Genomic DNA, 15,270 nt, shown 5'->3' with positions numbered 1-15,270 from the left:
TCTGCTCTGATTTCACTAACAGTTATGGGTAGTCCCACTTCTCTAGCAGGCTGGTGGAAACCACCTGGAAAGCTGAGTGCTGATTGTGGGACCTGAGCTTCTGTTGGGGTGTAGGAATGCACCCTTGCATTTTGGGCTACTTTGTATGATCTATCCCAGAGCTTTCAGGGGTGGCCACTAAGAAAGTGAGTAAGGACAGTGAGGCCTGTATATGAAGGAAGGAAAAGGTGTTATTCCCAATTCAGGCAGTTGCAGTTTGATAGTCTAACTTACTGGTGAGGATTTGACTTCCTTTTGCTGTCTTGTGGACTCTGTGCGTGGAGTAAATAGTGTCAGTTAGAGGAGTTGCTATGCAACTTCAATTTCAAAAGAAAAATTGGTGGTGGTGTCTGTATCCCCAGGTACTTCATCCTGCATCCTTGGAGTGTAGGTGCCACCTACTGTTATGATCAACTGAAAAAGACAAAGATTGCAATACTAGTAGTTAACCAAGTCTTCTCGTACCTGCAAAGCATTAGCAACTGTAACTGGAGTATAAGATTTAGCGTATGTGCTTGTGTTCCTGTGATTGCTGTCGTATACAGGCTGGTCTGAATCCAAATGATCTCATGTTCAAAATGATGAAAGTCATCTTTGCAACATAGATGATTCAGAGAGTCTTTCATTGTTCCTATCTTTGCGAGTGGTATGGTGAAGGCAAGCAGTCCTTTCCTCCTACATGATCAGTGTGAGAGCATTTAAAAATGTTAGTTATGTTTGGCACTTTGGAAGTTTTGAGTGGTGGCGGTATAGTTGGCTCGCCTCTCACTTCATCTGTTGTCTGTTTTCCATGAACCAAAGTATATCATGGTGATGGATTTGCAGAAGGTCATTGTATTGCTTGTTTAAAGAGGTGATAGACATGTCACATTTAAATGTGTTTTCTATTCGCTTTTCAATTTTAAACAAGCGATGACTCTTTGGCATTATTTTTAGTGTCTTTTCACCATAAATTAGAACTTGAAAACCAACTTTGGAAGAGTAATAATTATTGTCTCAATCTTAAATTTAAAGATGATAAATATTATACCACTGTGTTTTGACCTCTGGAGTGTATTATCAAGGTGAGAGGCATGCCTCACTGTGAAAACAGTCTTCAAGCAGCAAAATCTAATACTTATGTTGACAAACAGTACAAAAGATTCATTTTGCATCCTTGGCATTTTGTATGATCAAAATGCCAAATTACTCTAAAATGTGAATCTATCATGCAGTCTTCAAAGACAAAAACAAGTTAAAAAAAATAAAAGAACTTCCATATATGGACAGAAAATACTGATCTCTGCCTTTCCTCTGCAAAAGTGACAACAAATCCACAAGTTAATAAATCTTCCATGCTTCCTATGGTAGAACATTTGTTACCTCTTTAGTTTACTTGCTTTTGTTATAAAACCAAGCCACAGAGGGCAGAATCACTGGCAGTGGTAATGATAATGACTTGTCCTCTTTCTATTCTTTCCCCAAATTAAAAAACAAATGCCCCCCCCCCCCCCCCAATTCCCAAACACTTCCAGTCAGTGCCTCTGACCATTTGGACAAGATGAATGGATTGTATAGTTCCTGAGTCAACATACATCATCTAAACATTTCAGCTTAGATTTCATTAACCTTGGATAAATGTCTGCAATAGAGGATAAAGAATTTTGTATTTACTTCTTTCCCCAGGGATTTTGAAACAAGTGTTTGTGACCCATAAGAATTACCTATTGGTGCATTACATAGTCAACAGTCTTCAATATGTAAACATATTAGTAAAACACACTGCAAAATTTTCAGTAGAAATATTGATGCTATCGAAAAGATTAAAATTCTTATAAAGACTCTTTAAAATAGCACTTCAGAAAAGAATTTGTGGCATCTTGGCAGTGATAGAAAGATCTCTACAGCAAGAAATTAGCAGAAGATTCTTTAAGATTGCCGTGCATTCCTCCCCTAGAACTTGCAACTGCATAAACCCCTGTGAATCTAACTGGGGAATTTAGTTGCAGTTTTGTGACAACAGTTTAATTTTCAGTGTTGTGTTATGATTTATTGCCTTGGTGGGGAGGTTGTATGGGAGATGTTATAGAACTTGCAGGAAGTGTCAAAATTGATGTCCTAGGGCTGGCTGAAAAATTGCTTAGCCAGCGGTGTGCAGCATGTATCTGCTGTTTCCCCCTTTCTTGCGATTCTCATTCCGACAGTCTTACAAAGCTTTGCAATTCTTACATCCTCTTCTCTGCCTCTCACCTCAATTTGATAATTGATTTTTTTTTTTTCTCTTGACCTGCCTGAAATTGCTTTTTTCAGATCTCTTTTATCTTTGGATTAATTACACCTAATACTCAGACAAAACAACAGAAAGTCTCAATCTGTATGCTTTATATGGGAGTACTAAGGATAGGAAGGCAAAGCTGTGGGGGCCCTTAGTCACTCTGGAGGATGGCTGTGGTTTGGTGTTACAAATAGATAATGGTACTGGAATGGCGTGGGGTGACTGCTTTAAATGGGGGAGTGAAAGATCACTAATGACTTGTTTTGTGTATCCAATCCACTGTTTAATATGCTAGGGCAGTATATTGAGAAACTTTGCAAAACTGCTTTGTGATTATTTTATCTATTGACAATGAATCACAATGATGCTGTAAGAATGAACACAATCTATTTGTTAGAGTTTCTTAAATATTTTGCAGCGGGCTTTGAAAAAAGTTTCTAAGGTTTGCTGCTTTCTGTTGGGAGTTATTTCTAACCTTTTTAATATTCTCTAAAGAAATTATTGGGGAGATTTATTTTATGTGTGTTTTTACAGAGAGTAGATTGTAGGCTTTCATGCTGAACTTAAATGCTACTTGCAAAATTTTTACTTACTCTAAAAAAAAGGTTTGTGAAACATAAGTAGCTCTGTGTGCAGAAGGACGATTGGAGTATTTGAAGTATATAGATTTATCAGAATAAATTTATCACAAGAAATTCCCTGATATTAAAGATTAAGAGGTATCAGGAAAGTGTTTTATGTCAAGCCATTTCTAGAACTTTTGGGATTTGGAAGAAGAAATAAGAAAATAAATAAATAATTGAAAAGGAAGAATAGTTTTCCAGTCAGGCACATGACTCTTGTTCCTCTGAAGGCCTTAGCCAGTTTGACCAGGTAATAGGCAGAAACACTTTGTGTTTGTGTGATGAAAAAGTTTTTCAGGCCTTGCCTCTCATTTGTATAAAAGCTTATTTCATTGTTTGCATTCGAAGCTGCTGGTGAACTTCCTGTTGTCTTCATCTGAGCAGAGATGGCCCTCACAGGCACCAATAAAACTGGGTGCTGCACCTGCTCCCACTCAACAAAATGTCGTGTAGCCTAAGAAAGGATTTGCTTAGCTGAGAAAAAAGCCTTGTGAGCATTTGCATTTTTGTCTCTCCTGTTCTTCCTAATAATGATTCCACACATTTTGCAACCCTTTTTATTGGTCAAAGCCTTGTGTCTCTATCTAGGGAACTTGGCAGACATCTTTCCTCCCGTCTTTTTGATGGGATATGAGAGGTTCATAGTTGGGAATAGAGGCTGTGCTCCTAATATGGTATCTCAAAGCCCTCTTAGCTAGCTTGTCAGAATGCAATGAGTGTACATGTTTAGCTTTTTTCTCTTTAGATGGGACTACTCTTGCATACTCCCTAAAATCTACAGATACTTAATGCAACATAAACAGTATGCATGCAGCAGTTATAACTTTACTGCTGATCTGCTATTTCCCATGCTGCCCATAGGTCTGAGGTACTGGCCAGCAGACATCTGTGTAGTTAAACAAGTGGTTGGTGCCTCTAAAGAACAATGGGGTGATGCAGTTTTTATCAGACAAAACAATTAGTCTGGTTCAAGTAGTTTAATGCCCATCTTCTAATAATAAATTCAGATGTGTATAATGACGTATTTTGTTTTATAGAACAGCTAAACGTAAGAAAAAGTCCTTCCAAAACAGTGCAGGGCTAGAATAGTTAAAAGTTTGTAAACTGAAGCATGTGAATGAGGAAATTAATTCTTCAGTTCTTTTGCTGATGTTCATTGATCATAAATACAGATTGAATTACAGTGTAATGACTGTATTTCCCTTTTCAGGACATAAGGGACGCTTTTACGTGATAGAATGGATGAACAGTCACAAGGCATGCAGGGGCCTACTGCTCCACCATTTCAGCCACAGGTACTTTTTTTTTTTTATTATTTAACAGTTACTCAAGACTGGATGCTGTCATTTCTTAAATAGAAAAAGAGAGAAATTAGAAAACACTACTTCTTGTGGGGACAAAGAAGCTGTGAACAGATAGAGTGTATTCTGGTGATCTTGAAATTAATTGAAGTCCTACATTTCCTAGAAAATAATTATTTTCATTTTTGCCTCCTACTGTTTCAATTGGAGTCAGAGTAGGAAGCAAAGATGAAGGCAGTTGTTTTCCTGAGAAATGGTGAGCTGTTAAACACTATGTTTTGAAATTGTATTAGAAATACCATATTTATTTCAGACTGTTTACTTCAAATTTCTCTTCTTATACTTCCTGATGGTGATACTATATGAATTAGTGCCATTGCCTGTTGAAACCAGGTAAGAGAAATTCCCAGTAGCTGTAGTTCTGTTAGAAAGAAGATGCATAAGTGTTGTGGTTTTAGCCCAGCCGGTAACAAAGAACCACGCGGCCGCTCGCTCACTCCTCCCGCCCCCCTCCGGTGGGATGGGGGGAAGACGGAGGAGAGGAAAGAAAAAAAAACCAACCTGGAACCTCGAGGGTTGAGACAAAGGCAGTTTACTGGGACAACACAAAGGAATTACAACAACAACAACGGTACTAATGAACGAGTATACAAAAAGAGTGATGCACAGTGCAACTGCTCACCACCTGGGACCTGACGCTCCGCCACTTCCCCCACCGAAAGAAGGATCCACCCCCCCCCCCCCGCCCGCTCCCTATATATATACTAAGCATGATGTCACATGGTATGGAATAGCTCCTTGGCTAGTTCAGGTCAGCTGCCCCGGCTATGCCCCCCACCTCCCAGGTTCCTGTAAAAATTAACTCTATCCCAGCTGAACCCAGGACATTATCCACCCCTTATTCTATACCATCTACATCATGCCCAGATCTTACATTTTCCAATCAACCACTACCACTTTCCTTGTCTTATATATATATAAGTATATGAACTTGTTCTTCTCCCCCCTGCACACACACACATACACACAAATGGTATTCCTTTAGCCTATGGGCTATTCCTCTAATGTGTCCATCGATTTATTTAGTCCATGACTTTGGGACTCCATCTGTTGTAACAGTTCTTCAGGATAAGAGAGATGGTGTGAGATGTTGGGTTGTTGCATGCTGCCTCTGGAACTTGTGGCTAGTACATTTGGTGCAACTCACGCCCTTGGTCTGCAGGTCGAAGATGTTGATCTTGAGGAAATTGCTGGGTGCCAGTTCAAGTTCTATTGCTGTTGTACTTGGCTTAGTTTTAAAGTCCATGCTGAAGTAATTTGGGTAATTCTTACAGTAATAGCCTTGATATGGCATATAGACATTATAGTTACAATGACATGCATTGGCAGGTTATTTAGCAGTTAAATATTATACAGCCCAATTCACTGGCTATTCTCTCCCAAAATCAAATCTCTCTGAGGTACACATCGAACTTCTCCATCCTTCTGCATTACCCACCAGGTGTACCCAGGTCCCTGAGCAAAAACAACTCCTTGAATGGGTTTGCCTCTGCTTGAGGGAGGACTAACCCAGACTGTCTTTCCTAACATACTCCTCATGCGCACTACAGGGACTTTATCCCCTTCTATAGTATGTGGAAGTCTTGGTTGGGCAGGGCCAGCCCGATTGGCGGATCCTCTAGTATTAACTAACCAGGTGGCTTTTGTTAAATGTGTATCCCAATGTTTGAAAGTTCCACCCCCCATCGCTTTCAATGTAGTTTTCAGCAGTCCATTGTATCGTTCAATTTTTCCGGAGGCCGGTGCGTGATAAGGGATGTGATATACCCACTCAATGCCACGTTCTTTGGCCCAGGTGTCTACGAGGTTGTTTCGGAAATGAGTCCCGTTGTCCGACTCAATTCTTTCTGGGGTGCCGTGTTGCCATAAAATTTTCTCTTCAAGGCCCAGGATAGTGTTCTGGGCAGTGGCATGGGACACAGGGTATGTTTCCAGCCATCCAGTGGTTGCTTCCACCATTGTAAGCACATGGCACTTGCCTTGGCGTGTTCGTGGGAGTGTGATATAGTCAATCTGCCAGGCCTCCCACTGTTTATATTTCAGCCATTGCCCCCCATGCGACAGGGGTTTTTGTCGCTTGGCTTGCTTAATTGCAGCACGTTTCACATTCGTGGATGACCTGTGCAATAGTGTCCATGGTCAAGTCCACCCCTCGATCTCGAGCCCATCTATATGTTGCATCTCTCCCCTGATGGCCTGAGGTATCGTGGGCCCACTGAGCCATAAATAGCTCACCCCTACGTTGCCAGTCCAGGTCCACCTGAGACACTTCAATCTTGGCGGCCTGATCTGCCTGCTGATTGTTTTGATGTTCTTCAGTGGCGTGACTCTTGGGTACATGAGCATCTACGTGACGTACTTTTACCACTAGCTTCTCTATCCGAACAGCGATATCTTGCCACAGTGCGGCAGCCCAAATGGGTTTACCTCTGCGTTGCCAGTTGCCCTTCTTCCATTGCTGTAGCCACCCCCATAAAGCATTTGCCACCATCCATGAGTCAGTATAGAGATAGAGCACTGGCCACTTTTCTCTTTCAGCAATGTCTAAAGCTAGCTGGATGGCTTTCACCTCTGCAAACTGACTTGATTCACCTTCTCCTTCAGCAGTTTCTGCGACTAGTCGTGTAGGACTCCATACAGCAGCCTTCCACCTCTGATGTTTTCCCACGATGCGACAGGACCCATCAGTGAACAGGGCATATTGCCTCTCATTTTCTGGCAGTTTATTATACAGCAGGGCCTCTTCAGCCCGTGTCACCTCCTCCTCTGGCGACATTCCAAAATCTTTGTCTTCTGGCCACTCTGTGATCACTTCTAAAATTCCTGGGCGACTGGAGTTTCCTATGCGAGCCCGTTGTGTGATCAGTGCAATCCACTTACTCCACGTGGCATCAGTTGCATGATGTGTAGAGGAAACTTTCCCTTTGAACATCCAGCCCAGCACTGGCAGTCGGGGTGCTAAGAAGAGCTGTGTTTCAGTACCAACCACTTCTGAAGCGGCTCGAACTCCTTCATATGCTGCCAATATCTCTTTTTCAGTTGGAGTATAGTGAGCTTCGGATCCTCGATATCCCCGACTCCAAAACCCCAGGGGTCGGCCTCGGGTCTCTCCAGGTGCTTTCTGCCAAAGGCTCCAGGTAGGGCCATTCTCCCCAGCTGCAGTGTAGAGCACATTTTTAACATCTTGTCCTGTCCGGACTGGCCCAAGAGCTACTGCATGAACAATCTCCCGCTTAATTTGCTCAAAAGCTTGTCGTTGCTCAGGCCCCCATTTAAAATCGTTCTTCTTCCGGGTAACTTGGTAGAGAGGACTTACAATTTGACTGTAATTTGGAATATGCATTCTCCAAAAACCCACAACACCTAAGAAAGCCTGTGTTTCCTTTTTATTGGTCGGCGAGGACATAGCTGCTATCTTGTTGATCACGTCCGCAGGGATCTGACGATGCCCATCTTGCCATTTTACTCCTAAGAACTGGATCTCCTGCGCAGGTCCCTTGACCTTACTTTCTTTTATGGCAAAACCAGCCTTCAAAAGGATTTGGATTATTTTCTTCCCTTTCTCAAAAACTTCTTCTGCTGTGTTGCCCCATACAATGATGTCATCAATATATTGCAGGTGCTCTGGAGCTTCACCTTTTTCTAGTGCAGTCTGGATCAGTCCATGGCAAATAGTGGGGCTGTGTTTCCACCCCTGGGGCAGTCGATTCCAGGTGTACTGGACACCCCTCCAAGTGAAAGCAAACTGTGGCCTGCACTCCGCTGCCAAAGGAATGGAGAAGAATGCATTAGCAATGTCAATTGTGGCATACCACTTAGCTGCCTTTGATTCCAGTTCATATTGAAGCTCTAACATATCTGGCACAGCAGCGCTCAGCGGTGGCGTGACTTCATTCAGCCCACGATAATCTACTGTTAGTCTCCATTCCCCATTAGATTTCCTCACGGGCCATATGGGACTATTAAAGGGTGAGCGAGTCTTGCTGATCACTCCTTGGCTCTCCAGTTGGCCAATCAGCTTATGGATGGGGATCAGGGAATCTCGGTTGGTGCAATACTGCTGCCGGTGCACCGTCGTGGTGGCAATTGGCACCTGTTGCTCTTCAACCTTCAGCAACCCCACAACCGAAGGGTCTTGGGAGAGACTAGGTAGGGTAGACAGCTGCTCAATCTCTTCCGTCTCCAATGCAGCTATACCAAAGGCCCAACGGTACCCTTTTGGGTCCTTGAAATACCCCCTCCTGAGATAATCTATACCAAGGATGCATGGGGCCTCTGGGCCAGTTGCAATGGGGTGTTTATGCCACTCATTCCCAGTTAGACTCATTTCAGCTTCCAATACGGTTAGCTCTTGGGATCCCCCTGTCACACCAGAGATACAGATGGGTTCTGCCCCTTTATAACTTGATGGCATTAGGGTACATTGTGCACCAGTGTCTACTAGAGCTTTATATTCCTGTGGATCTGATGTGCCAGGCCATCGAATCCACACTGTCCAGTAGACTTGGTTGTCCCTCTGCTCCACCTGGCTGGAGGCAGGGCCCCTCTAATCCTGGTTAGAATATCCGTTACTCACTTTTTGCACACGTGAATCAGAAGTCCCTTCAAGAGGATCAGAAATGAGATCGGCCCATCTACTGCGTCTGGGGGACTGCTCACGGGAAACTGGAGCAGCAGTTTTCCAAGAAGAATCCTCTTTTCTGGTTGCTTTGTCTCGCAACTCCCGTACCCGTGCATCCAAGACTGAGGTAGGTTTTCTATCCCACTTCCTCATGTCCTCTCCATGGTCACTCAGGTAAAACCACAGGTTAGCCCGTCGTGTGTACTTTCTCTCTCCTCTCTCTTGGGCAGAGGAATGCTTACTCCCAATAACTGCGATGTGGGCCTGTACAGGTAAGGAGGAGGACATATCCACTTTGAATTGCTGGAACTCTCGGGACAATTCCTCTACAGCTGAGACACAGGCCCGTAGGGAGGAAGAGAGACTTCCTTCGTATTGCCGGAGTTGGACAGCTAATTCATCCACCGTTTGTCCATAGCCTTCTTTCCAGGACATTACTGCCAATGAGTTGGCATAGGTTGGTGGTGCACTTCGCAGAAACTTCCGACACATCGGTTGTGTGCATTGGACTTCATCTGGATCTGTGGGTGACTGCCCATTTTCTGGATCATTATAAATCACCTCCAGCACGGCTAATTCCCGCAGGTACTGGATACCTCTCTCCATGGAGGTCCACTTGCCTTGGTGACATGTAACTTCATCCCTGAAGGGGTATCTTTCCTTTACACCTAACAGAAGTCGCCTCCAGAGGCTGAGAACTTGTGTTTTCCTTCCAATTGCCTTGTCGATGCCCCCTTCCCTAGACAGAGATCCTTCCCTAGACAGAGATCCCAACTGCTTGGCTTCCTTACCCTCTAATTCCACACTACTAGCCCCACTATCCCAGCACCGGAGCAGCCAGGTAACAATGTGCTCACCTGGGTGGCGGCTAAAATCTTTTCGCATGTCACGCAACTCACTCATGGATAGAGATCGGGTAATTATTTCAGGTTCTACCTCTTCCTCCTGTTCTCGCGATGACCCTGGTTCACTTTCATCTCTCACTAAGCGAACTGATTTCTTTGTGTGTTTCTTTTTCTGTACAGGGGCGACTGATACTGGCACAGGTTGGTTTTCTGGTTTAGCCGCAGTATCTGTCACCAAGATAGGGGTAGCCACGGTGCTTGTCGTCGGGGTTGGGGTAGCCACGGTGCATGTTGTCGTATTCTCCATCTTTTCCCCCTTTTCCCCCTGAGGATGCTGCCTAATATCAAGCAGTGTTTGGTAGATACCGGCCAGGGCCCAGCACAGTGTAGTGAGTTGTGTGTCTCTGGGATAACCACAGCATTTTTCTTTCAAAAATTCTGTCACTTCATCAGGGTTCTGTAGTTGTTCGGGAGTGAACTTCCAAGTCACTGGAGGTGAGAAGTTCTCTAGATACCTTCCCACATTCTTCCACATGCCGTGCCACCCACGCATATCAAGCTTTGGGACAGATCTCTGGGTGGTACTCTAAAGAGCCTTTTTGTAGCCCTAAACAAGACCTGGAACATAGTCAGGAGGCATAGCACTAACAGCACACTGGCTTGCGCATCCCAAGGATATTCAGAATTCTCGAAAACTGTTGTAATTAGTCGGAAGGAGAAAAGGGAGGGTAATGGACGGGGGGAAGTATCCCCCCCTAACTTCCCCATGGATTGGGTGTAATTACCAAAAAAATCCGACAGAAGGTGCCCAAAGTATGGAAGTGATATCACTGCCTCATACAGATACCAGCTTAACCTCATGACCAGTGATGTAATCATTTCACACGTCGACATTGCCCAGTACAGCAAAATGATAATCCCAATCACTCTCCCAGAGATGAGATATGCAACTACAGGCAATACATAGAGCATATAAGAACATACAAAACGCCACCATGTAAACAAATTAATCAACATTGTGACTAACATCTATTTATCTAGTATAAGAAATGAGTATGACAAATTTGTTTCAAACACGCTCTGGCCAGATCTGTCGTTATCTCAACCCTTCGGGCCCCGCGTTGGGTGCCAAAAAGGACTGTCGTGGTTTTAGCCCAGCCGGTAACAAAGAACCACGCGGCCGCTCGCTCGCTCCTCCCGCCCCCCTCCGGTGGGATGGGGGGAAGACGGAGGAGAGAAAAGAAAAAAAAAACCTGGAACCTCGAGGGTTGAGACAAAGGCAGTTTACTGGGACAACACAAAGGAATTACAACAACAACAACGGTACTAATGAACGAGTATACAAAAAGAGTGATGCACAGTGCAACTGCTTACCACCCGGGACCTGACGCTCCGCCACTTCCCCCACCGAAAGAAGGATCCACCCCCAACCCGGCCCGCTCCCTATATATATACTAAGCATGATGTCACATGGTATGGAATAGCTCCTTGGCTAGTTCAGGTCAGCTGCCCCGGCTATGCCCCCCACCTCCCAGGTTCCTGTAAAAATTAACTCTATCCCAGCTGAACCCAGGACAATAAGAAATTTAGTTTTTGATATGATGGTGTGAAACAAAAGGATAAAGATTGATAAGAATTAATATTGGGATGTTGCTTTTTGACATTGTTAGGAGGTAATTCTTTGAAGAGAATGCAAGAGCCTGTAGAGGAATACCCTAAATATTTACTGTGGTAACCATTCCAAAGTAAAAGCCAGACAGTTCTTTACAGAGCTGGAAACTAAATTTTGTAATTTTCTTATTAACAGCGTAGGAAACAGGGCAATTTATGCCCTTTATTTTATAAAAAGTAAAGTGAATTCTAGCTTGTGAAATTCAGTAAATATACAACAACAGCAATAACCTTAGCTCCAGTGTTTTTATTATAGCATTGTGATAACAAAAAAATCTGGATTTAGTAGCATTTATACCAATGCAAAACAGTTAGAAATTTAAGACAAATGCGTAGCTATGCATACAGATATTTTGAGAAAATACATTTGTAATTTCAAAAAAATACAAAAGCCAAAATTCATATTATGAATATCATGAAGGGTGCCCAGTATTATTACAGTTTTTTTTTCTTTCCTGACTGAAGAGAAAATAGAACACAGCTGATGAAGCTTTCTGTATTTCTGGGAAACCTTCCTATGTTTTCTGTTTGCTGACTACAAACAGGTTTCTGATTTCCTCGTCTATCTTCTGAGTATTTGAATACCTGCTTCTGATTCACAGAATCAATTATTTGAGGACTGTTTCAATTTTAGGAATATTACTTTAACCTACAGATTCAGTTTATGAATTCATACTAGTAAAATGCTTCTAGTTTTACTGTTCCAAGTCATATGGCTCATCTACAGATACCCAGTTTCCTCTGTGGTAAACTAAGGACAGACCTAAAACCAGTACTGCTATAATCAGCTAGACACTTTATTGTCAGCTTTGATTAACCGTCAAGGACTTTCATAATCTGTGTCTCATTGTTATTTTTTAAAATCAATTACTGTTTAAGCCGCACTAAGCATGATTTTTGTGATTTGATTTTTCTTGAGACAAAAGTTTTTGGGTTTGTGGATCTGAGCTGGACCTACATCAGCATATTTACTGTTCTGTATTTCAAGGGGAGCAAGCATGCTCTGATAGTCATATTGCCAGTGTAATACTAAAATAGTCATTCAGGGATGTTCTCGTCATGTTAATCCAAACTGTTTTTCCTGTGAGCCAGATATATACTTTAATTCTTATGGATTTCTTTGCTAATGGAGCATGCTTATGGTAGTGTCCTGGTTTCAGCTGGGATAGAGTTAACTGTCTTCCTAGTAGCTGGTACAGTGCTATGTTTTGAGTTCAGTATGCAGAATGTTGATAACACACTGATGTTTTCAGTTGTTGCTCAGTAGTGTTTAGTCTAAAGTCAAGGATTTTTCAGCTTCTCATGCCCAGCCAGCGAGAAAGCTGGAGGGGCACAAGAAGTTGGCACAGGACACAGCCAGGGCAGCTGACCCAAACTGGCCAACGGGGTATTCCATACCATGGGACGTCACATCTAGTATAGGAACTGGGGGGAGTGGGGGTGGAGAATCGCCACTCGGGGACTAGCTGGGTGTTGATCGGTGGGTGGTGAGCAATTGCCCTGCACATCATTTGTACATTCCAATCCTTTTATTACTACTGTTGTCATTTTATTAGTGTTATCGTTATCGTTACTAGTTCCTTCTTTTCTGTTCTATTAAACCGTTCTTATCTCAACCCATGAGTTTTACTTCTTTTCTCGATTTTCTCCCCCATCCCACTGGGTGCGGGGGGAGTGAGTGAGTGGCTGCGTGGTGCTTAGTTGCTGGCTGGGGTTAAACCATGACAACTAGTAATGAGAAGAGGTTACTGTACTAATTACTGATACATTTAGGAGAAGCAAGAACTGAAATTGAAAATACAGCAGGTCATGAGCAACAGGTGAGGTAATGATTTATCAAGAATTGTGTGTCAGGTTTTGATAAACCTGTGAATTCCTTCTAATTCTCTTGGTCATTATATTGTATAAATATATGCTCATATTCATAGCAAATTAAATTACCCTAATCACTAAAAATTGTTGATGAGGAGCATGAGAATATTTAGCTAAACAGTATAATGGTTTAGTCCCAATTAGTCTGAAAACACCATTTCACAAAATCACAGAATTGTTGAAGTTGGAAGGAAAGTCTGGAGGAAGTCAGCCCCCCTGCTCAAGCAGGGTCTCCTAGAGCATGTTTCCCAAGAGCATGTCCAGACTGCTTTTGAATATCTCCAAGGACAGAGATTCCACAACCTCCCTGGGCAGCCTGTGCCAGTGCTCAGTCATCCTCACAGTGGAAAAAGTGTTTCACAATGTTCAGACAAAACCTCCTGTGTTTCAGTTCGTGCCTGTTGCCTCTTGTCCTGTAACTGGGCACCATTGAAGAGAGCCTGGTGCTGTCTTTTATCGCCCTCCTTTCAGGTATTTGTACACATTGATGAGATCGCCCCTGAACCTTCTCATCTCTAGGCTGGGTGTTCCTAGCACCCTCAGCCTTTCCTCATATGAGATGCTCCATTGCCCTGATCATTAGTGGGCCTTTGCTGGACTCTCTCCAGTATGTCTATGTATGGGTGGCCCTGAACTGGACACAGTACTTCAGGTGTGGTCCCACCAGTGCTCAGCAGAGGGGAAGGATCACCTCCCTCCGTCTGCTGGCAACACTCTTCCTAACGCAGCCCAGGACAGCATTTGCCTTCGTTGCTGCAAGGACATGCTGCTGGCCCATGTTCATTGTGGCGTTCACTAGGACCCCAGGGTCTGGCCTGTAAAGCTGTTTTCTAGCAGGTCAGCACCCAGCATGTACTGGTGCGTGGGGTTATTGCAGCCCAGGTGCAGGGCTTTGCACTTCCCTGTGCTAACCTGCATGAGGTTCCCATCAGGCCATTTCTCCAGCCTGTTGGGGTCCCTCTGGATGGCAGCATGACTCTCTGGTGCATCAGCCATTCCGCCCAGTTTTGTGTCATCAGCAAACTTGCTGAGGGTGCACTTTGCCCTATCATCGAGATCACTAATGAAGATGTTGAGCAGGATTGGACCCAGTATTGACCCCTGAGGTACGATGCTAGTTACTGGCCTCCACGCCATTACTGGCCTTCATGCCATTAGAAGCTCATTTTCTATTTGGAATTAAGTGCCTGAAGGCTCTGTTGTAGTCTGTTACCTACAAAGTTAAAACACTGTGTTTCATTACATCACAAGGACATTTTGAAAGTGCAGATATCTAAGTACTCCCAAACCTCTTGCATCCTGTAAAAAGGATTATGCAAGAAGGTAGGAAAATATGGATTAGTAGTCTGATACAGTAGACTTTAAATTCCTCAAGAGCAGAATGGGAGCTTTTTAGTATCTGAAGAGGGAAAAACGTGATGTTCTTACTAGACCTGATAAACCATAAACCAAAGGCAGCATATATCCCGTACTGTTTTTTTTTTTTCTCCTAAGCTGAAGAACAGTAGTTTATCAAGTCTCTTCTTATACAGAAGACATGGCATATCTCTGCTCAGCATTGCTACTCTGCTCTTTTGTTTTCTAGTTCGCCTATGTTCCCCTCTAAAGGAGGAGTCAGAGCTCTATGCAGTATTCAACGTGCACGCAGTAGCCTTAAGTAGTGAAACTTTTTGTTTTCTGTTTCATTCAAATGCTTTTCCTAAAAATGTCAAGATTTCTTTTTGATGGTGGCTGACCGATCAGTTTAACTTTTCAAGGCAGTTTTTCCATGGTATTTTGTAGATCTTCTTTCTGTGTGGTAATAGCTAATTTAAAAATCATGATTCTCTATCTTGAGGGTTGTATTTCCCATTAAGTTTCTGATTGCTAGCCTTGGGATGCTAGTATTGAGTGCCAGAGTGAAAAGGTAAGAGAATCATCTGCAAGGCTTTGCAGTCATATTTTGAGCTGGTTTTCTTGGATAAGTTTGGATTGTAAAGAAACT

At 43.2% G+C, this 15,270-nt stretch overlaps 1 protein-coding gene across 4 annotated transcripts in view; it reads left to right on the top strand.

Moving 5' to 3' along the window:
- Positions 1-15,270, top strand: part of NEK7 (NIMA related kinase 7) — a 93,149-nt gene that overhangs the window by 10,063 nt on the left and 67,816 nt on the right. For 3 of the 4 annotated variants that reach the window (XM_075038878.1, XM_075038875.1, XM_075038879.1), the window contains exon 2: positions 4,127-4,211. In XM_075038878.1, coding sequence (XP_074894979.1) covers positions 4,155-4,211 — 57 coding nt within the window. In that variant the 5' untranslated portion in view covers positions 4,127-4,154. Of the gene's footprint in view, positions 1-3,359; positions 3,407-4,126; positions 4,212-15,270 lie in introns of those variants that run through there. The other variant, XM_075038877.1, reaches the window with a different exon arrangement.

The sequence above is a fragment of the Buteo buteo genome, chromosome 10 (assembly GCF_964188355.1).
Source record: "Buteo buteo chromosome 10, bButBut1.hap1.1, whole genome shotgun sequence".
Classification (NCBI taxonomy): domain Eukaryota; kingdom Metazoa; phylum Chordata; class Aves; order Accipitriformes; family Accipitridae; genus Buteo; species Buteo buteo.
This window is presented reverse-complemented; position numbering and strand designations above follow the sequence as displayed.